At 36.7% G+C, this 21667-nt stretch overlaps 1 protein-coding gene across 6 annotated transcripts in view; it reads left to right on the top strand.

Moving 5' to 3' along the window:
* The first annotated feature begins 3620 nt into the window (after positions 1-3620).
* Positions 3621-21667, top strand: part of FAM184B (family with sequence similarity 184 member B) — a 39055-nt gene continuing 21008 nt past the window's right edge. For 5 of the 6 annotated variants that reach the window (XM_088163196.1, XM_088163195.1, XM_014889004.2 and 2 more), the window contains exons 1-2: positions 4091-4388; positions 18699-19457. In XM_088163196.1, the coding sequence (XP_088019322.1) occupies positions 4254-4388; positions 18699-19457 (894 nt within the window). In that variant the 5' untranslated portion in view covers positions 4091-4253. Of the gene's footprint in view, positions 4389-18698; positions 19458-21667 lie in introns of all 6 variants that reach the window. The other variant, XM_088163198.1, reaches the window with a different exon arrangement.

Below are 21667 nucleotides of genomic sequence, written 5' to 3'. Positions count from 1 at the left end.
ACTTCTCATGACTTGCTGTTCTAGATCCTTTCTCTTTCCTTTGTCAGTCCTCTTACATGAGTAAATACAGTGCCACAGGGTAAGCCAAACTTGCTTCATACCAGTTACTTTTAGTAATATTAAATGTAGGTCATTTGATAAAAAATCAAAACAGCGAAAAATGGAAGTTGATACTATTCTGTTAGGTGTTTAAGGGCTTTTATATATGATGTGTCTAGTTGATTCCAGTTTCCATATTAGAACATAAAAATGTAAACATAGTAGTGTTTCATCCATAATCAAACCACCATTATGCAATAGAAGCAGAGCTTATGTTCACCACCTTCCTCTAAAACTCGTACATACGTAAGTCAGCTATAAAATTGTATATACATTTTTGAATAGTTAGTGTTTTCAGTCAATGAGGAAATCAGTAGCCCTTCTGCTGTTTTTGAAATCCTGTTTGATGAGGTGGGAAGTAATAAAAAATATAAAGTAGTTATCTATAATATTTTTATAGGTTATTATGTATGATGTTGATAATTACCCAAGATGTATCAGTGGCAACACTTTATATTTGTCATTTCTCTTGCACTCGATCCCAAAATAAGTTTTGTTGGAAATGGAATAGTGAATTAGGTGAGCAGCATATGTCATATGAGTCTTCTGACTGTTATTTTAATTCTTATTTTCCTTTTTCGGTTTTTTTTTTTCCCTTGTCAAAGAAAGAGAAAATAACTCCTGGATTCTCTGTTTTGGGGTCAAAAAGCTATTCTAGGACCAAACTGATTGTAAGTGGAGATCAAAAATGAGGGTAGTGATTTAGGAATTGAATTAGAATCTCACTTAAGGCTGTATTTTCCTTTATTTACACACTAACTTTGGAAGTTTTAAGTCAGTTTTGGTAATATAGCTTTTTCATTTGAAACATAGAATCACAGGAAGGTTTGGGTTGGCAGGGACCTTGAAGATCATCTAAATCCTGCTGCCACCCCAGTGCTGCCGTGGGCAGGGATGCCACCCACTAGCTCAGGTTGCCCAGGGCCCCATGTCATCAGTTCTGACATAACATGACAGTTAATAACTAACTGTTCTTCTACCATTTTTAAGGCAAACTTTGTTGGACTGCAAAACAGCAGTAGAATGTGATTCAGGGAATCAGTTTAACTTTGATGTTGTATATAAAAAAAAAAAAAAAAAACTCACTGAGCACTACTGTTCAGACAGAGTGAAAGAACTGTACTGTGTTAACTGTGTTTTAGGAAAGCTGTTTGCAGTGTTAAGCAAAGGTGCAAATTTATGTATTAAACAGGAATATATTTTTTATATAATAAACAAGTTTATGTCTTTGCAACAGGAATTTTTTTAACGTCTTGGAATTCGAGGGTATGGCTCTTTTAAAAGTAACTAGTAGCTAGTCAGGAAATTGCAGAAGTTATATGGTCTGTGTATTCAACAAGCAGGAGATATCAAAAATGGAACACTTATAGTCTTTTGCTCATGCTTGATTTTTTTTAAATGGAAATTAAGTAATGTATATCTGAACAGCAAAGCTACAAATCTGTGTGCAGTTAATCAAAGACTTATAAAAACCATAGTGACATGATCACCTTCTCTCACAATTTACCAAAAATTAATGCAGCAGTAATAATTCAAGCAGAGGTGTATGCATTTCCTCTTTAGATTTTTATTTTAAACTGTTTTTTGCCATCTGCTGTCCGAAGTTCAGACACATTCTGTAATCTACTTGTGTTCCGTGTGATTCTTACAAAACCCATATTTGTATAGTACACATTCAGATTATGCTTTGTGGCATCCTTGTTTTGTCATCTTATTTATAGGTGATTCCTAGATCAGTTACAAGAAAAAGAAAAGCTAAATGCTCATTGAAACATTCTGGCATTATCTGCTGAAATTATTATTGAAACTAAGTTGGGTTTTTTTGAGTAATGAAACTAATGAACTTGAGTCACCTGTGAATTTGTGCTCTGTTATTGCATTTTCTGGTGCATGACATCTGACTGAAACTTCCAGGGTTTGAATTACTGCCTGAAAAGTCTTGTCTGAACTGAGAATACTTCACCAGTGAAAAATTATGTTCTGCTAAAACATCATCTTGTATATAAGTCTCAAGTTCTTCCTCTCTAATGCCCCAAAATTCATAAAGAACCTGCTTGAAAATATCCTAGTATTTTCCAATATATCTGTGGTAACACAGGTAACTTCTTGTAAGTGCTTGTAAAAGCTTTTGCAATTTTCTTAATTTGCCTTCTATTTTCACTTAGTTTGTTCTATTTTTTTTTTTCTGAGGAAACAATGTGTTAGGACTTTGCTCCTGCCCTTGCTCTTCTCTTGATTGTCCTAATAAGCTTGTCAATTTAATCCAAATCTTACATATAATTAAATTCCTAGGATTTTTGTCAATTTGACGACCAGATAGAGAAGAATATTATAAAATATTAACTGAGTTAAACGTATGTGCGAGTACGTATCCTAGCAGATATCAACAATTAGCAGTGGCATGTCCCTATGTTCTAATCACAGAAGAAGTTCCAGCAGCATCTTGATCACTAGTGCCAGTGACTAAAGAAATTGTACTTTGTCATTCCTTTGTGCAAGGATCTGTTTCTCACCTTTTCTAGTTATTGTTCTTTCTCAGCTAAACATCATTTCCCTGCTTAGCATCTGTCAGCAACTGTGATCATTTTCATTTATACATTCTTAATTTCCTCTCATTCCTGGAGTGAAGATTCTTTCTGCCTCTGGAGATTCAGAATCTCTCCTTTACTCCCAGCAATCAAGAGTTTGGTTTCCCTGTCTCAAGGTCTCATCTTCTTACATCTTTACAGTGGTCCTTCTCCCCACTCTTCTGCCCTGATCTTTTCCATTTAGAAGTGTTATTCTTAACAGTTCTTTGTCTCTCTTTGCCCTCACCAAGGTTTTTCTGTTTTCCTTCTGCCCTACCATTAACTGACACCAGATATCCTCCTCAATTCTGATAGTCCTCAGGAAGCTCGTTTTTTTAAGCCCACCACTGGCAAAGTGGAAGATTCTCACCCAATAAGGATGGCAAGTACTGCCAGGAGATCAGACAGGAAAGCTGCCTGCCTTTCCAGGTGGGGGCAGAAGGGAAGCAGCAGCCTCACGGCCTCTCTGGCTGGCTGCAAGTCATCAGGGCCTGAGGAGAAGCCCTTGGCCCTTTCATCAGATCTCTTGTGCTGGCTGCAGTGATACTGCAAAGGGGTGTTGGGCAACTCTTGGCTTCCCTTATCTGTTCTTTCTTTTCTTCCTCTCTCACTTCATCCTACTTGGCCTTCTCCTACTTCTTCTCTTCTAGACTTGTTTAAACGTGTTCACCAACAGTTTTCTTCTTGCATAATACTTCACTCTTAAAAAATCCCATTATCTTAATAGCTTGCCTTTTGTGTATGTGCGTATTTTTCTGTTTTTTCTGTCCCTTTATTTATTTTACGTATCCAAGCCTGATCGCTTTGAAACAGTGTGCATATTTAAAAAAAAAAAAAAAAAAAAAAAAAAAAAACAACAACAACAACAAAACCCCAAAAAACAACAACAAAAAAAACCCCTGTAATACTGTCAGTTTTCTTCAGGCACCTTTCCGGTGCCTGTAGTGTAACTGAAGGGAGTGGAGTCTCCTTGAATAAGGCAGCAGACTGGACACAGCTCCTGGGCCCCTTGGCTCCCATTCTGCTTTCAACACAGCAGCAAAAACTGAGCCAAGGTTTTCTTCATCACTTATGGACCCATCCTGGTTTAGAGAGGATTGCCAAAATAACAGAGCTTATGAAAGGTGCCAACACACTCTTCTCAGATGACCTCTGCTGTCCTTTGACACTTAAGAAGAGAGCATGATTTAATATTCAGGCTACCTCTGCTACAGATCCCGGACAATGCCTGTGCTATTGCCTCTAGGCTAGCTCAGCGTCTTGAGTGGGAAATTTGTAGCACCCAGCCGCTGGCGTGTTCTCCTGGCGGAAGCTCAACCATTTGAAGAGAAGGGGAGGGAAAAAAATATCCCAATCAGGACGTTTGCACATGCTGTTCTCTGCTTGCTCGCCTGGGTGTTTTCCTGAAGGACTGGGACATCTGCAGAGAAGGGGGAGCGGCGGCGGCTGGAGAGTGCCCTGTGCGGGGCTGAAGTTCCTCCGGCAGCGGGGGCTGTGAGTGCCCAGCCCAGCCGGGGGGCGAGCAGCACGGCCGGGATCGCGCTACCCGGAGCGTACGCAGACAGACGTGATTAAAATTCAAGCCTAATGGCCTCTGGCATAAACAACATTCAGCAGCCCGGGACTTACAATGGTTCTAAAGCCTCTCGCAGCAGCTCGGCAGAGGAATGCAATCGGGAAATGCACATGAAAATGTGCAAGAAAATTGCCCAGCTCACTAAGGTGAGTCCGCTGTTGCAGTCTTTGCGGGGAGGCGAGGCTGCCCTGGCCGGGGGTGTGGGAATTGTCTCCTCTGATGCCCCTGTCTGGGCGGAGGGAAGGGAAACGTGTCCTCTCTTTTTAGGCTGTTGCCGAGAACATCGGTGTGCACAAACTTCCCTCCACACAGATACCCTGCGGGGGCTGCAGCCCATCCTTAGGGGTTGCGTTTGTGGCAGGCGATGGACGCCTCGCACTGAACTGCTGTAATTACCATGCGACCGTAACGAGAAGAGCTCCAGCTCCGCCAAGACACAGGGTTTGTCTGGGAGCTGTTAAGAGGAATTGACAGTATCCGCTTTTCTTCTAGAATTACAAAGACTGCAAGTAATTTGCGTTTTATAGGTTCTCAAGTAATATTGTTGCAAAGCTGCAGCCAACGCGTGGTACTACAGTACAATAGTACACTCTGCCTCGCAGCTAATTGTTCCTGAAGTGTATAAGAAGAGCTACTTTGAATGACGTTTGTAAAAGGAATTGGAAAAGAGACTGGACTAAATTACATGGTATATTGTACTTAAAACTTTTAGTCAATATTGAACTATTCGATATTTCCCACACCATGGTAAGAAATAAGAGAAAATATGTAGGAAATGGCAGTTATCTATTAACCTATTCTTATGCTACATCCTTGTCAGTGGGGAAAACCTATTTGCCACCCTTGTTTAATAAGATAGCTTTTACATGTTCTGTAACCTTGCTGCAACTGATAGAAACTTATTAGCAATGAATAAACATTGACTGAAAATACAAGTCAAAGAGTAAGAAGTCATTTAGATTTTCAAGTTAGAATGGCTTACTAGTTGCAGTGCCATCATTCTCATCTTATGGTAATGTACATCATGTGCATCAATACATAAACAAGAGCTACCTCTAATTACATATACTTCTTATATTGTACTTCCTGTACTATATCAATACTTACTTTTCAGGTTCTTTGATTGTATGTTTGTTTAATAGTATTTGTGCACAATAAGATCCTTACTTCTTTCCCATATATTGCATAGTTTTATTGCAGTCGTTTTTTCAGATGTCTTTTGCTAAACTTCTACTGTTAAAGTATGTGTGGCTTGATTTCTTTAGTTTGGCTAGAATTTCACCTCTAGATGCTTTTCACTTACCTGAAATAAAGATGATTTATACCTGAAGCTCAAAAACATACTTCTGAAAAGCAAATAATTCTGTTTTGGGATGTGACTTTTAAGAAGCAATTTCCTCTGCAATAAGACTACACTTATAGAGAATTCATGGCACAACTGGAATTTAAATCACATGCTTTCCCTTCTGAATTCTGTGTGGACTAATGCAGTACAAACAGCAAGCACATAAGAAGCAAAATCTGACACCAGATCAGCTGAAAAATGGCTGTATGGGAAATTTGTTATAATAATTTTTGGCCTAGGACTTTTGAGAGCTCCCTTTTAAAGCACTATTTTCTTAGTTATATTACAGTCAGAATGATTATAATAAAATCCCTCCTAAATTTAAATGGCCTATATTATTTTCTTTTTTGTTTCTAACCCAGTATGCAATACTGCTGTGTGTTGTTGCACAGCTGCAGCTTCCTGTCTCAGTGACTATAGATTTTCATTGATAAGGAGATAATGATCTCATTATTCATCCACTCAGTGTTGTCCCAGGTGAGATGAATACAAAATATGTAAACTAGGTATAAGATACAGATCTTGACTTCTGTTCTCTTTGTTGCATAGTCACTAGGGGCCTCCTCCTACCCTCAAAGGCAAAGAAGTGTGTAAAGGTATCAACAGGAGCCAAAGTGGGGGAGGCGATTATATCCTTGCATGTAGTGCTAATTATGTCTTAAGGTATTGGTATGGGGAATACAGAGATCCAGGGAATCCCAACAGGTAATTTGGACAGCGACTCTGAGAGCTGCTCCCATTGTACTGCTTGTGGACACACACATTCAGAGAGCTAGGGAATTACAGCTTGGAAATTCTTTTCAGGCCTGGATTTCTCCTGACTCTCAGGTCCATTCCCAGGCTGACAAGCTGACTACAGCTTCAGTTAAGGGAGGCAGTCTCCCAGAGTGATAACATGGTGAAAAACAGAAGGGAATGCATAATAAAGATTAACACCTGGTGTCTTTCCCGTGGGACATCCGGACATGCTGTCCCAGGGATGTTTTTCCCAATTATCCAATGAACTACTGTCCTAACTGCACATAACACCCTTTAAATACGGGATGTCCATACAACAAAGTTGGCCTTTTTTTTTCCCAAAAAGAGGTCCGTGTGTGTTGCTGTCTTTTCTCTCTCTTTGCAGCGCAACCACAACTGCTCTGCTATTTCTGTTTCTGAAGACGTACACTATAGTAAGTTTTTATACCTTCAGTCATGCATTTTTTTCTATTCTGCACATTTTTGGCTGCAGCCACAAAAAGTACAAATCTTTAGCAATGTTTTGTTTGCTTTGGGCCACAGACTGCTGGTTTTTTGTAGTTCACTTCTCATGAAATGGGTGTATTTGTATAGTATTCAACTGTAGCAGAATGCATGACTGTGTAGTAGTTATTAAGTAATACCAATAATGTCGTTCAAACTTCTCCCTCAGACACTGGACCCATGGCATGTTGATTCATGCTTCCCAGTTCTGTGTATTTCTGTATCTGTTTAGCAATAGCATGGAGTTTAGATGCATGGTGACTTTTTTATAAGACACTTGTGGTGTCACTCCCTGCTGCCTCAAGCTATGGATTTGTAACATCTACTGGCTATTATGGGATTTTCATGTGCTTATGTTTTCTCAGCATAGTCCTTTTTATTTGAAATAGGATGAGAAATTCAAATGAACTCTTGAAGAAGTGTGGAGGAAAATGGATCAGTTTTCATTAACAGAGGCAGTTTGGACAGGGCTGACAGGAACTAGACATACTGCAGATATCCATGCTATCCAAGCTCAAACCTCTGCCAGTGGAGCTCAAACCAAACCTGCTGTTCCGGACTGCAGTTCTGAAACCAAGTCTAATATGAATACCTAGGAAGGTGAGAGTACCTGGTGGTCAGAGAGCTACCTCAGTTATGTTTCCATCTTAGAAACAAATTCCTGGATACCAAGGGAGGGGCATTTTTTTAATGAAAGAAAACAGTTATTCTCAAATACTTTTTTTTCACGCGGGGTTCATCTGACTCTGTGTTGTGAATCTGGGAGCCTTGTAAGAAGCACATTTTAAATTGCAGTATTACTGGTCAAGAAGATTGTTACTAAAAAAAAGTCAAGTAGTCTGGCAAGAATTTTGTGTATGTATGTTGGATACTGTGAGTTGTAACAGTGGAAGAGAGTGCTGATGCAAGGAAAAGTTAATTGCTGGTAAAATGCACTTACAAACCCTTTTTTCCCTTTAGGGGAAAGAAATGTCAAAGGGAAGCAAGTGTGTTCCTCTTCTAGAAGCAGCAGCATAGGCAGATGTTCCTTAATGACTCTGCATGGAGCAGTTCAAAATGTTACATGTTCTGACTGCCTATCACCAGCAGTCACTAGGAGATTTAGCCCCTCAGCTCAGTCAGCAAGGTAGAAAATATGATCATTATTTAATAAGCTTCAGTGGAAAATCAGCCAGAAATGCAAAACTCTTTTTCCTTTGTTATTTAAGGGAGGGATGGCTGACTTCTGCACAAAAAAATATGCTCATATTTAGTTCTTTTAGCTTCAGTCCTGTGGGTGGAAATTTAATGAAGAATTAGCAAGTGACCTGGCACGTGTGTGAAGGCATAGACTGTTTACATCGCTTCAGTGTCTTGTAGCAGGGCTATATATTAGATCTTTTAACCTTTCCTGCTTTATTTGCCATAAAGCTATCAGCCATTTCTTGGTTTTAGACATGAAATATGATCAAATTTTAATGGTTTATTCTGGAAGCACCTAACAGCTGTGTATCTCTAACAGAGCACTTCTGTGGTCTACTCGTCTTCCTTTTGAAAAATGTTGCCTTTTTCACGTAGTTTAAGTTTATTGACCTCATTTGCTGTGGTGTGTTAACAGTACTCAGTAAGCAATGCTTACAGTGGTTCAGCTGTTGTGCAGTTAGTTATTATGCTACCAGAGCTCTCCTGCGTGCTTGAGGCTTTTTGATCTCAGCTCTCTAGAGACATATTCAATATTCTACAAAAATGAAGCAAAGTAGAATAGAATAAAAACTAGGATCATGCTTTTGGAGCAACAGTATTTTTCCTTTGGGGAAGGAATATAAAAAAATTATTTCTGTGTAGGCAAATAGAGAGTCTATTTATAAAACTGCTTAAATTATGAGCTAACAAGACCAACAAAATCAGCCATCCATATCCCCCAGTACTTTCTGGTGTATTTGTTTTCATGATTTTGTACTCAATTTGCTATCAGGATTTCAAAGCTAGCATTATTTTTGCCTATGAGCTGACAAGAATGTGCAGGCTAAGATTTCTTAACTTACAGAAAGTTCTTCCTTAAAAGGGAACTCCTGGATTATTAAATGCATGTGCAATGTCATAACACCCTATTGATCAAGTAGTCAAAAAGCAGTATTTAAGCCATTTATTAGGAAAAACGTAGTATCTTATTTGGATAGCTAGAAATTATCATTTAAATTAATTCAAGGTATAAGAATGACATTTGTGTATGGAATTACTTCCTTACCATACAAATTTGGCACTAATTATATAAAATTTGCAGAAAATCTGATGGCCTTAGTAACTGCCTACTCAAGGCTACTTTATAATGGAGAGTATATAATAAATTCAAGTCTCTTTATTAAGGAATCCTAGTTAATATTATATATCATGTTTTGCATGTCATTAATATGCAAATTACAGGCAATAGGCAATAAAATATCGAATGATCCATTAATTGCAGAAAGAAAAATTGCAAGCTTAGGGCTTTTTCATGTTCTTTTTTTTCTTAATGGTAATATTTAAAAGTACCTTTTCGTGACACTATAATAGTACCTCTCTCCTAGTATTTCCTTTAACCAGTATGTACATGCCAATGTTTTACATTTGTGAAAATTATAACCAGATTAGAAGTCAGTGCCGTTCTCATGTAAATATTTTGAGCTATGTATTTTAGGCTTTTGAACATTCCAGCATTGAATATTGTATATAAAATGCTTTTTTCTCCCATAAAGTATTGTGTTCCCCCCCAACAGTCACATCCTCATTAGTTAAAAGATTTTCTATGTTTTATTAAAACAGCTCTAACACTGAGGTAGAACTCCCTCTGTTGCTACCTCTGCAGTGACATCTGTCTTCCAAAGCTTAGATACAGCAGAACACACACAACTCTAATACTGAGGAAACATTGCCTTTATTTCGTAAAGAAACTACAAACTGACTGTCTGCTTTCAAATAGGGATTTCTTCTTTTTTTTTCTTAGGTTAATGACCTGGGTGAAATTCTTCTGAAAGAAGATTACATGTTTTTAATGTATTTTTCATTCAGAACTTTGTCTGACTTGGTTTTTAGGCACTTAAAATAAATAGAGTTTTAACTTAGAACAGGTTACTACCAGAGAACTCAAGCCTGCAGTTGATTATTTTACTTTTTTTCATTCAGCAAGAGAGAGCTACTAGAATTTGATAACAAGGCTGGTAGGAACTATAGCTAGTACTTTTACATGTTTTACAATGTTGAAATATTTTTACAAAGATACTGATATGCCTTAGTGTTTCATAAAAATAATGATTTTTCCATAGACTACGGGACATTGCAATGCAACTTGGTGCATTGCCACTACACTCTTTGCAGACTGCTTCCACTTTTTCTGATAATAAATGGTGGTTAAACTTTCTTGGTTTTGTGATCATTGATGCAATCCTAGAAGGTGTCCAGCATATGCTTAGTGAAAATATCTTCCTGAAGAGGGAATATGAGTAATGGCTGTATTCAATCTAGCTCCATTTTACTGTTTACTGTAAAAATGTCCTGGGTACATAAGTAATAGTATAGTATTATGATGTATATTATTATGTTGTCCTTTAGCTTCATAACACTATGTTGACTTGGGGTCCAGTGACGCTACTTTGAAAATTATGAGAGAAATTGAAATAAAATATCTATTAAAAGACACTGTGCTGAGGTCTGTCTGGGACAATAGCCTGACTCTGATGGTGCCCAGAGTTACAGGAATATGACATGCATCTGATGTTCTTGTCTAAAGTTTCATTGCTTTCATTGATCTATGAGATTTTCCAGAGATTGGCAGAGTATCTTAATATATTTCCTTGCCCTAACTGGATTTTTATTCAATATGTTTTACAACCACTTCTTGGATCTCTGTGATCTTTTAGCTGAATTTGCTTACAGTAGCAAGAACTTAAATTTTGGTGCCTGTAGTAGCAGAAATTGATATTATGAATTCATACCTGAGGGTTCTGATGGTTTCTTTTCTTAATTAGCAAAGTATCTAGAATGTATGAAAAATATTTTAAATTTTAAAAAATCGTCTCTAAGAATGCAAACTACAAGAGACTAAGAATTTGATCCACTCTGTATAATGCTTTAGTTTGGATTTGGAAGAAACAGGACTCATTTTAACTATGCTTATCACAGATCTACATAAAGGGCAAAACTTGCAATAAATGCTGTGTTTTAAATAAATTATAATATTTGTCTCTGCAAAACCATGTATTTGTTTGGGAAAAATCTCTTCCACCTCAAGCTGTAATTAAATCAACAATTCTACAACTTATATTTGCAAGACTTCCAAATTCTACTCTATTTTAAGTAAATACTTGGAAAGATGGGAATCAAGTGAGAGCTTACTTGAAAAGTCTCTTTGGGTACTGTATTTATTATAAAATTGGACAATGTTGCTTTATGGTAATCTGCAAATCAGAAGGTATTTTGGAAGCATAAAATTTCAGGTAAATATCTAGAATCATATTAAAAAATACAATCAAGCAAAACTTTTGAAAGCACTAAACATATGTCTGCAATTTAGATTCTTTAAAGTTCTTTAAAAGTCTGGGATGTAATGAAATATTTCACAAAATAGACTGTTATTTTGGCAAATGGATTCTATCACCACTGCATTTAAATTTGGTTGATGAAATGCATTAGCTCATATTTTTGAAGTATAATTGAGATCAAACTTCTATGAGTTTTAGATAGATTTATATCCTAGAGGAGCTTGATATGTAACAAAAACCAGAGCTAAATAATCAGTGAATTTCATGCAAAGAGGGTCTTTTTTCTTTTCCTTTATTGACACAGAATTGGTGACTTGACTTGTCTACTAAAAATTCACCTGGTCTGCCGTGACAACAATGGACAGAGGACATAAATTTGTCAGACAGATCCTCTGCTTCTTGCACATTGTACACCTGACAGAGCTTCCTACTATAAAGTTGAACTTGTCCAAGACTGTAATAGCCTAAGAATTACGGGGATAATTGAGATCTTAAGGAGTTAAGCATTTCACCGAGACAGAGATTGCAAAATGTCAAGAGAAAGAACTCTGGAATCAAACAAATTGGCCTTTGTTTGCCTACATATATGACGTTGATTTTTCAGTGTCTAAGCCTGATCTTTTCAAATGTTTTCATCTAGTTCTGTGTTTTTTAATAAATGTTTTACCTACTTTGGCTTTTACTGAAAAATAATGTGATCCTCTGACAACATTTGAATACAGCTTAATCTGATAAATACACTCAAGAGGAATTTGAATCACCTCAGGGATAACAAAGTAGTAGAAATGTATTTCATGTAAATGTCATGCTGACTGATTTTATTTATTCTAGGTCTTAATTGCACATAGAATCTTCCAAAAATAGGTGTGTTTTCTACTTAAGTTTTGAGAAATTATTTCAAATTTAGGTAGAAAAGGGTTTTGACATATAAGATACAACATGAACCAGGAACTGTAAAAAATATTTACAACGTCATAATGTAGGGAGGCAGATACTACAAAGATGTGGGCTAGATCTTGCATCATTTCACATAGTAAGTAATGACCTGGAAGTAAAAAGAAACAACGTATTAAAATATAGATAGATCATACTTATATATAGATAAGTATAAATAAATTATATACTTATACATATACACTTATATACCTATATATAGATTATATATATTATATATAGATTGTATACTTATATATATAAGTATATATAGATTATACTATATATATAGATTATACTTATTCAAAGGGAGTCATAAATATCTGAACAGAATGGAAGGAAATAAGGAATATAGATGGAAGACAAAATAAACTATTCAGTTATATAAACACCCAATATCTGTTTTGGTTTGTAAATTGTTGGTAAAACAGCATGAGGTGGGTATATAGAAATGGAGTCAGTATGAAGTGAGACATCAGTGCAAGATGGAGAGAAACCCTGAAGAACAGACAGTTTATCAGTTTCAGTCTCTAAGGATGGAAACTTTTTTCTCTTTGCATGGGACTCTTTCAGCTCTATAGAAGAAGGGAGAAGCCAGAAGTGGGGTATGCGGAAATGATATAAAGCAATTATATTAATTAATTCATAAATGAAGCAATTAATTTCATTTGTGTCACCTGATTTAGACACCTGTATTAGGAAGGGAAATATTGTCCTTTGGAGTCACTGTCTTTCTGCTTTGACTAACCTGCATTAGATTTGTGGTGATGCAATGGATGATGTTGGGTGAAATGAATCCCATCTCATATGCAGGAAACATCTTCCTGGGAATGAAATACATAAGGTTTCTCTAGACATTTCCTTGCAGTAATTGCTAGTGGCTTCCTCAGACCTCCTTATGTGGTAGCTGTGTTTCAGAACAATCCGTTTCTCTCAGAATTTCCATATCAGATCTGGAGAAGTCTTCAATGTTTCCTTAACTGTTTAGGAAGATCTATTTCTTGCCATGCTGGGGCAATAGCCAGTCAAAGCCAGTCATAGCAGATGGATTTGTGACCAGTGTAAAGAGAAGGGATTAAAGTTGAGTCGATTTTATTGAACAATTCCAGAAGAAATTTCAGTAATAAATTCCCTGGTATTCTCCCAGCAGAGGAGTCTCTTTCTAGAATTAACTTCTGTGATTCTGCAATGTATTTTTGCTTCGCTGAAATTGTTGGGATGTAGTATTGGTGACCAATATGTTCTTCATATATAGATAGCACAAAAAGCGGTTAGGCGTAGACAAACAAATTCATTAATTCTGGAGACATTTTGGGGGTTTATACAATACAGATTAGACTTGTGACACTTATTGCAGTCAACATACTTCCTGGACTCCCAATTAACTTTTGTGGTTCTACAGCATATTTTTTCTTTGCTGAAGTTGTTGGTGCTGTTTTTAGCACCTGCTGTGTTTTTTGGGAAAATATTTGTGGAAATATTCTTGCAATATAGTTTTACCTTCTTAATTCTTAAATTGCCTGGCAATTATTCTTGTAGCATGTTAGAAACTGTAAAATATAAATGAGGGACAGCTGGATGTCTCTTTAATAAAATTTAGGCCAGAGCTCATTTTATGTTAGATCACACTTGAGAGATTGGGTGCAATTCATAAATCCCTAAACTACCATTTTCTGGGTTCAGCATTACACTACACCAAGCAGAAAAATAAAAAGGTAAAAAAATGGGACCAAATAATTGTACCTGTGTTATTTTCTTGTATTAAATTTAAACTAAAGGGGGTGGGAGGAGCAAAGGGAATGGCAGAAAGAGTCAAAAAACATGCCAAAATATATTAGAAAGCTGTAAACATTTTATGCTTGTGCTTTCTTGTTACATTTTAGTATTTAACTGTATTTTTTGGACTGACTGTAAAAGATGGTACATGGAGGAAAAGGAGTGATATACTCAAATCTGAAGAACGTAAGATCAACTTGCCCTCTTCTACTGTGAATCTCTAGATAAGGCAAGATTGAGACACATGCAGGAGGGTGAGACATTGCACCATGAGCTTCTGCCCAAGAGACATCAGATCTTCTCAACACAGGTGGATTTCCTACAGAGCCATTGGCTACCTCTGTGCTATACCACCTCACTCTTGCAGGGTCTGAAGGGCTTTATTATTGTGAATGAAAGGATATAGATTCACCCTGAAATAAAAGAGAATCTTCTGGAGTAAAATCCTTTTTTAATATGGTAATTAGGATTCATTCTGGTGTAGGATACAAGCCATGCACCTCTTCTGAAACACTTTGGGATGTTTGGAGTGACAATTTTTTTAAACCGCTCATACTACACAACATTATGTATGTGTTTAGGTTATGAAGAGTTGCTGCAAATATTTGGATGCACGAAATTAGTCCTGTGCTTTCAGGGAACCACAGAGAATGCAAGGAGAGAGCTGGGACTTCGTTCTTTAGGTCATACCTTAGAGCAGTTTCATTTATCATTTACCACCTATGTACGAAATCAGCGTAGGTGTAAACTTGGATCAGCATTGTAGGTAATCATAGCCTAGGCCTGTACCTTAATTAAAATACATTATTCTTCAGTGTTAGAACATGAGAGACTGATTAGAGTATTAGTTAATAAATTCTGGGAGGTGGATTTATTTTCTAGAAATCCTGTAGAATTGGTGGCAAAGGAGGCTAAGGGATAGAGAAGAGCCATTTTTAAAAATAACTGAAGTTATTTTTGATAATTTCTCTGTTCTTTGCTTTTAAAGAGACCATTTAAGGCTGGTGTGTTTATCAGTACCTCACTCTGCTCTGCTCAGCAAGTAGACGAGTTCAAAGAAACAAATTCACCTGCTAGTGAAGACAAGATGATTTTTGCTACTAGTGAAAAGGAGATGATGCATAGAGTCACCTGGCATCAGTGAGCCTCTAGCAAACTTCTTCCTTAGTAATAGAAGTTTGTCTCCTTCCCTTCTTTGTGTAGAGTGCTGCCAGAAGTACCCTGTTTGGCACCTTCATCCAGGCCTTTTCTCATTATTTTGCTCCTGTTTTGGTTTTGTTTGTTTTTCTTTTCTTTTATCCCTTTTTTATCCGGAAGGTTTTGTGTCTACTAGCTTGGGCCTGAAAGAAGAACATTTATGATCTTTTGCTTTTCTTTGATTCATCTTAGCATCCTCACTCCTCACCTTCCATACCAAATTGTCTTCTTATTCATCTAGGAAAGCAACCTGCTAGAACCATTTTTTCATTACAGTAGTCAATTTCCTCTAAGAATAGTATTTAACACTAGTGTAGGAAGAGAGTAATTTTTGGTTTGAATGCTTTAACTCTGTCTTCACTGTTAAGGTGCAGATGAGCGTTTTCTTTTTATTTTGGGGGGTTTTGTTTGTTTTTGTTGTTGTGCTTGTTTGTTATTTTATATCAACATAAGGAAAATGAGAAAGGAAATGCTATTTAGATTTACAGCATTTGGAGAATAAAAAAGGACAAAAAAGATGTATTCACATTCACTGCACTGTTAATATTCAAGTGTATGTGTGTAATAATGCTTTTACCAACTTGCCATGCTAAACTCAGATGCTATAATTCAGTACAGTGTTTCCCAATTCATTTGGTTTTGGAGAACTTTAAGGAGGCAGAAGCCTCCTTAAAGGTATTATGGTAGCAACTCCAAGAGCAATGATATGCTCTTTTCATATGAAAACTATTCTGTCTGTACTGTCAAATGATCAGTTTTAGACCTGCTTTTTAAAAGCTGTTTATCAACACAACTGTTAAGAGATTTATACCACATTAGTGTACACTCACAATGTACAGGTCTGAAATAATTTTTCAGTATTTTTCCTTTCAGCACATAAAGCACCAGATTCACTTCATATAATTCCAGTCTTCAAAGTAAGGTATCTGGAATAGGAGTGAAAGGCACATGGGAAGGGCTTAATTTTCATAAAGTAGAGAGCAGCAGCCATCTCAAAATTAAATCTTTTAAGAAGGTTAAGATATGGAGGAGTCAGTTTCTGCACTCAAGCTTGAAGATTAAATTTAAGGGCATGCAAATCAAAATGCTTCATTGTGGTTCTAGCCAGTATTGAACAGAAGTGTAGGATTAATAGATGGGGCAGGGAAGCCAGGTTCTTCCATCATTTTAGATAACTCACCTAAGGTGCTGGTGGTAGTCTAATGCTTACTGGAATTTGGGAAACCTGTATGATTAAGTCAGATTTTAGAGGAATCCTGAACACAACATAGCATGAGACAGGCCATGGTGATTTACTAAATTTAAATGATAAATTGATAAATGATAAATTTATCATTGAGTGAGAGTACGAGTCACAAAGGCTGGGTATTCATTTCTGTTTTAGTGGTGGAATGAAATACAGAAATGTGATCATCAGCATCTGACCTAGTTAACTGAAGAGTTACCCAACCTAATTAGTGTGGAAAATGTGGGCAAGAATAATCTTGGAGTTTTTGTGTCTGTCTTCTAAATAGATAAGAAATTTTCATAGAATAAATTTAGTTAGTGAGATGGAGAAATCGGCTCACTATACTATAACTCTTTCCATTTCAAATGAAAATGGTTAAAAATAAGAGGAATTAATGGCTTGTAATCTAAGGCCCCAAAAAATACCTATCTAAAGGTGGGCAATAACTTCTTGTTTGATATTCTTCTGAAATATGATGCTGTAATTCTATTTTGTCAAATGTTTATCAAGAAATATATTCAGATCGTGTTTTGCATTTGTGACTTTTTAAGGATTCTGTACCTAATTCTTTACTGCCAGGGAGGAAGCTGACTATACACAAGATATGTTTATATATTTGCTTTCATTTATGGTTGACTAAAATTCAGTATGTTATTCATATACAGATAGCACAAAAAGTGGTTGGACATAGATAAGCAAATTCAATTTTTCTGAAAACATCTTCTGGATTTATATAACACATTGCAGTCTTGTGACACTTATTCTGGTCAAGACACTTGACCTCAGACACAGACACAGACTCTCAATTGAGACTTGCCCTGATAAAGGCTTGAAGATGATAGGGCTACAACTCTAGCATAATTAAAGAATTAATTGTGTAATTGTTTCCGTATTTATTTATTAATCTACTTACTTAAGGCTATGATTTTTCTCAAACATTGTCTAAGAATCTTTTGATTGACTTCTATGGGCACAGGCCGGACTGAAAATATCTGTCAAAACTTGTGTAGAAATTCCAAACCTAGTTTTTTAGAGCAGTAATTTATCCCTAAAAGACCCAAACCAACCAAGCAAGTAAAAAACCTTAATATATAATGTGTTGTTCTCCTTGCATTAGAAACTGGATTAGCCCCCATATGTCCTAGTGCAGGTCTAAAAGACACAAAAAAGACACAAGCATGTGTCTTTTCAAGGTAGTTATTCTGTTGTGCAATTATATATAGCTGTAAATTTTACTTGGGCATTTATTCTTCATTTCAGGATCCTGTGGGCTTCTAATAGCGTTTTCTTTTTGAAGCAAAACTGTAGTCCTTGTACAACAACTTCTGTGAGAGATATTTGGTGTATATTATGTTAACATGAAGCCTGCTTAGGGTAATATATTCTTACAGTCATGAGAATTAATATTCTGCATTTTGTGAAAGAAAATAAAGCATTAAAGAGTTTACATCAGTTTTTTGGAAAAATTACTGTCATCACAGATTTGTTTGAATCTGCTAAAAGGTCTTTTGAGAATTATCACTGCTACTGAAATTATGGTGAAAAAACTGTGAAACACATTGCCTGAACACTTCTCAGAATGAAGTAAAAAAATGCTTGCAGTCGGGTAATACCTACCCTGAAATGCTGACCAGACAGACTTGTCAGGAATGTGACTCCAGGAGTGCATCTTCCCTGGTGTTTTGACTGGAACCAGGAGTGCAGAATTTAATCTGCTTTTCATACTTTCATTTACATCAAGAAGTGCTTTTGGTTCACAGGAACTGGATGTCAGGACCTCAGGTTTCATGTTCAGATTTGCCACTACTGGTCCCCAGCACTTTGCCATACTAGAGGCAATGTGACCTTTAGTAGTCCTGGCACACTGAAAGTCAGATGAACTGGACTTCAAATAAAGAGTCAGCTAGACAAGGGACCCAACTTCCTTCTTTGTATTAGAGATCAAACTAGTGACATGAAGTTACAACTTACTTAGAATAAAAGAGAAATTTCTGACAAAAAGTGAAAAAAAAATTGTTTGTCACAGTATTGTCTCCCTTTCTTATAAGGTTTTTCAGTTTTTCAGTCCCTTCTGTTCCTAGTGAGAAAAAAACCTAAATAACACAAAGGGCCACCACCATCAAAAAATATAAATATACAGCAGGAATTCTATTTTGGTGTTTAACTTTTTGATAAAGTAACTGGATTAATGGCTATTGTTCACAAGATGCTTTACTTTTCTATTTTTCTGGTTCAATAGGTGATATATGCCCTGAACACTAAGAATGATGAACATGAGGACAATATACAGGCTCTAAGAGAGGCTCATGAAGAAGAAATTCAGAATATTCTTGCTGAGACAAGAGAAACAATTCTCCAGTGTAAAAGCAAAGTTGAAGAAGAACAGTTACTGAGAAAGCATATTCAGGCCCTTGAAATTGCAGTAGCACAACACAAGAGATTGAAAGAAGAAGCCTTGGCAGAGTTAATATTGTGTAAAAAGCAAGCAGAAGAGAAGGAGTCAAGAACAGAAGTGAAACAAGCACAGACAGGCCTTTCTACAGACTCAGTAGATACCAATGCAGGCTTTGAAAACAAACTTCTACATTTAAATCAGGAGTTTGATGGGTTGCTAAATGAATACAAAGCATTTAGAGGAGAAAATTTAGATAAAAAAGTAAATTTAGATGAAAAATGTACTGCAGAAAGATACACTGTAATAAATGAGATGGAAAACCTGAAGAGCAAGAACCAGAAAACAACTGAAGAATATAGTCAGAAAACAAGAAAACTGCAAGCCCCTTGTGAGACAGAAAAAGAGACTTTGAAAAAAGCCATGCAGCAATCTGTAATAGAAACAAACTGTCAGCAAAGAGAAACAGGGCAAAAGAAGAGCTCAGAGACTGAGGAAGGTTTTTTGCTACTGCAGGTAAAGAAACTGGAAGCAGACCTAGAGGAGAAAAGCCAGAAGATAAATGAGAGGAAGAAGCATTCCCAGAAGCTGAAGGAGAGAATACAGGTAGAGTATGAGACTATAATCCCTATCTCTGCCTGAGAAAGTGCAAATTATCAATTCTTTAAAATTTGGGAGAGGAGAGTCTTTTACATACCATGTTGATTCAAATGCTTTTTAAGTAGTAAAGCAGTTTTAGAGGCTTGGAATGGAAATAGGAGTGATATAATGCTGACAGCTTTAAATAGAGTTAAGATGATTACTAACTCGTTAGGAGAACACTTTGAACACTAGAATTTGTACTCATTGAGGGAGGAGCAAAGTAAAATTTATCTGTTGGCTGAACAGAATTTTGCCTTTCCTGCCTGGAAATACAATGAGAATAGCAAACAGGCACTACTGCCACCAGTGAGTATTTACAGAGTACATTCTCCTTTTTCCTTGTGGTTTCCAACAGTTCAGTGCATGGATATGAAGAGGGTTAGATAAGAGACCTGAGCTGGCAGTTTAGGAATCGAGTTCTTTGTATGACTCTTGCAGCAGTGGCTTGTACCAAGTGCCATTTAATGAAGTGTTCTTTACACTTGTGGAGTTTTATGTGCTGAGCAATGAGACTTTCACCATTGGTTCTCACCTTGCACTTTGCCTGTCCACCCTCACTGCTGTGTATCTCATACATTTGCAGCAGAGCTCTGCAGACCCTTCCTGGTTGCATCATGTGTCAGATGCAGTTTCAGAGGTTGGCATGTCATGGGAAATCTGCCAAACAGCTGCTTTTGCTACACAAGGTCAGAGTGCAGGGGAGATGCTGATGCACAGTGCTGAAATTGAAGCACCCAGCCATGGTCTGTGCTCAACAGTTCTACTTCCTTTTGATACTTTTGGTCCTTTACATCACATAAACTCAGCTGCCAGACATATCCACAGCCCAATGACAGCTATTTTGCATCTTAGATGAGAAAACACCTTGAAGGTCTAGACTTGGAGTGTTACAGAATAGCAAAAACGGTTCCCTAATGAGAAAGAAGGTTTTCTTCCTTTAGAGGAAGAGAGCCCCAGAAGTCTGCAGGGAGCAGGGTCAGCCCAGTCACCTGTGATCTTCCAAGGCAGCTCTTAACTCTTTTCACCATCTGCCTTCACATCTTGCTTGCCACTATCGTTTTGCTGATGATGCAGAGTTCTGAGCTACTTCTTTGAGGATGTTCTTAGAGGGAGTTCAGCCTTTAAATAGATTCACTACCTCTTTGTTTTACAAGATCAGAGGATGAATTGAATACACCTTTCCCAACATTATTCAGATTTCATTGTCTCAGCATGTAGATCTGTAGCAGAACAACCTCTATCTTTTACAGAAAAGTGGAGAGAATACAATGAATGGCAGAGATCCAGATGAACCTTTTTTTTTTAAATTGAGTCAATCTGTAATAACTGTTGCAATACTAAAAAGTATCCTGTAGAAGTTGGAAGCATTAGAGGGGAAGAGAGAAAGGAAGAATTTTTTTTGTAGGTACTTTACATAGCATTCAGGGAAAATGAAGAATAAACACATGAAAAATTATGCACATGGTTCACTCTTCTGATTTATTGTATAGAAAGTGCATTAATTTAGGAATAAATAATGTAAAATATGATAGGAAGTCAAAGTAAGAGGGTGGTGTCATTAGCAATGCATTTTCTGAATTCAGTATCAACTGGATAAAACTGAAATATTTTCTGAAGGACATTTGCTCAACTCGTACATTTCAAATCCTCTAAGTCTGTGGAATGAGGCTGATTTACATACTACTGGAGCATATTGCCTTGAATCTTTGAAGAGATACCCTCAGACTAGGATAAATTTGGAAGGAGGGAAAGAGTTAGACATGATGTTCTGTTTCTTTACAGTTTGAATAAAAAGAGTAAAAGTTTCTCCTTTCTAAATTGACTATTTCTTATGCCAACATTAAATACATTTTTTTCAGACTTCTATGGACAATGGCAGACAGGGAAATAGAAACATCTTTTTAATCAGAAACATCTTTGAACATTAGTAAATACTAGCAGGGAAAGCTATTATAAGGCTTGAAACGTGAAAGGGCTGTTGTTTCAACAAGATGAATTTTCCTGTGTTCTCCTTAGTGTATGCCAAGAGGTTTGAGGCCCTTAGATGAAAGACATTACATTCATACACATTTATTATTATTGCTGTAGAAGGGAGAATACAAAGGTTGACAAATCATTAAGTCTGATCTGTTCAGTCTAGTTTTGGAAGAATTCTGGCATATATGTCAGAGGTA

Source organism: Sturnus vulgaris, chromosome 4, assembly GCF_052056855.1.
Source record: "Sturnus vulgaris isolate bStuVul1 chromosome 4, bStuVul1.hap1, whole genome shotgun sequence".
Taxonomy (NCBI): Eukaryota; Metazoa; Chordata; class Aves; order Passeriformes; family Sturnidae; genus Sturnus; species Sturnus vulgaris.
The sequence above is the reverse complement of the archived record's forward strand: the minus strand, read 5'-3'. Positions and strand labels throughout refer to the sequence as shown.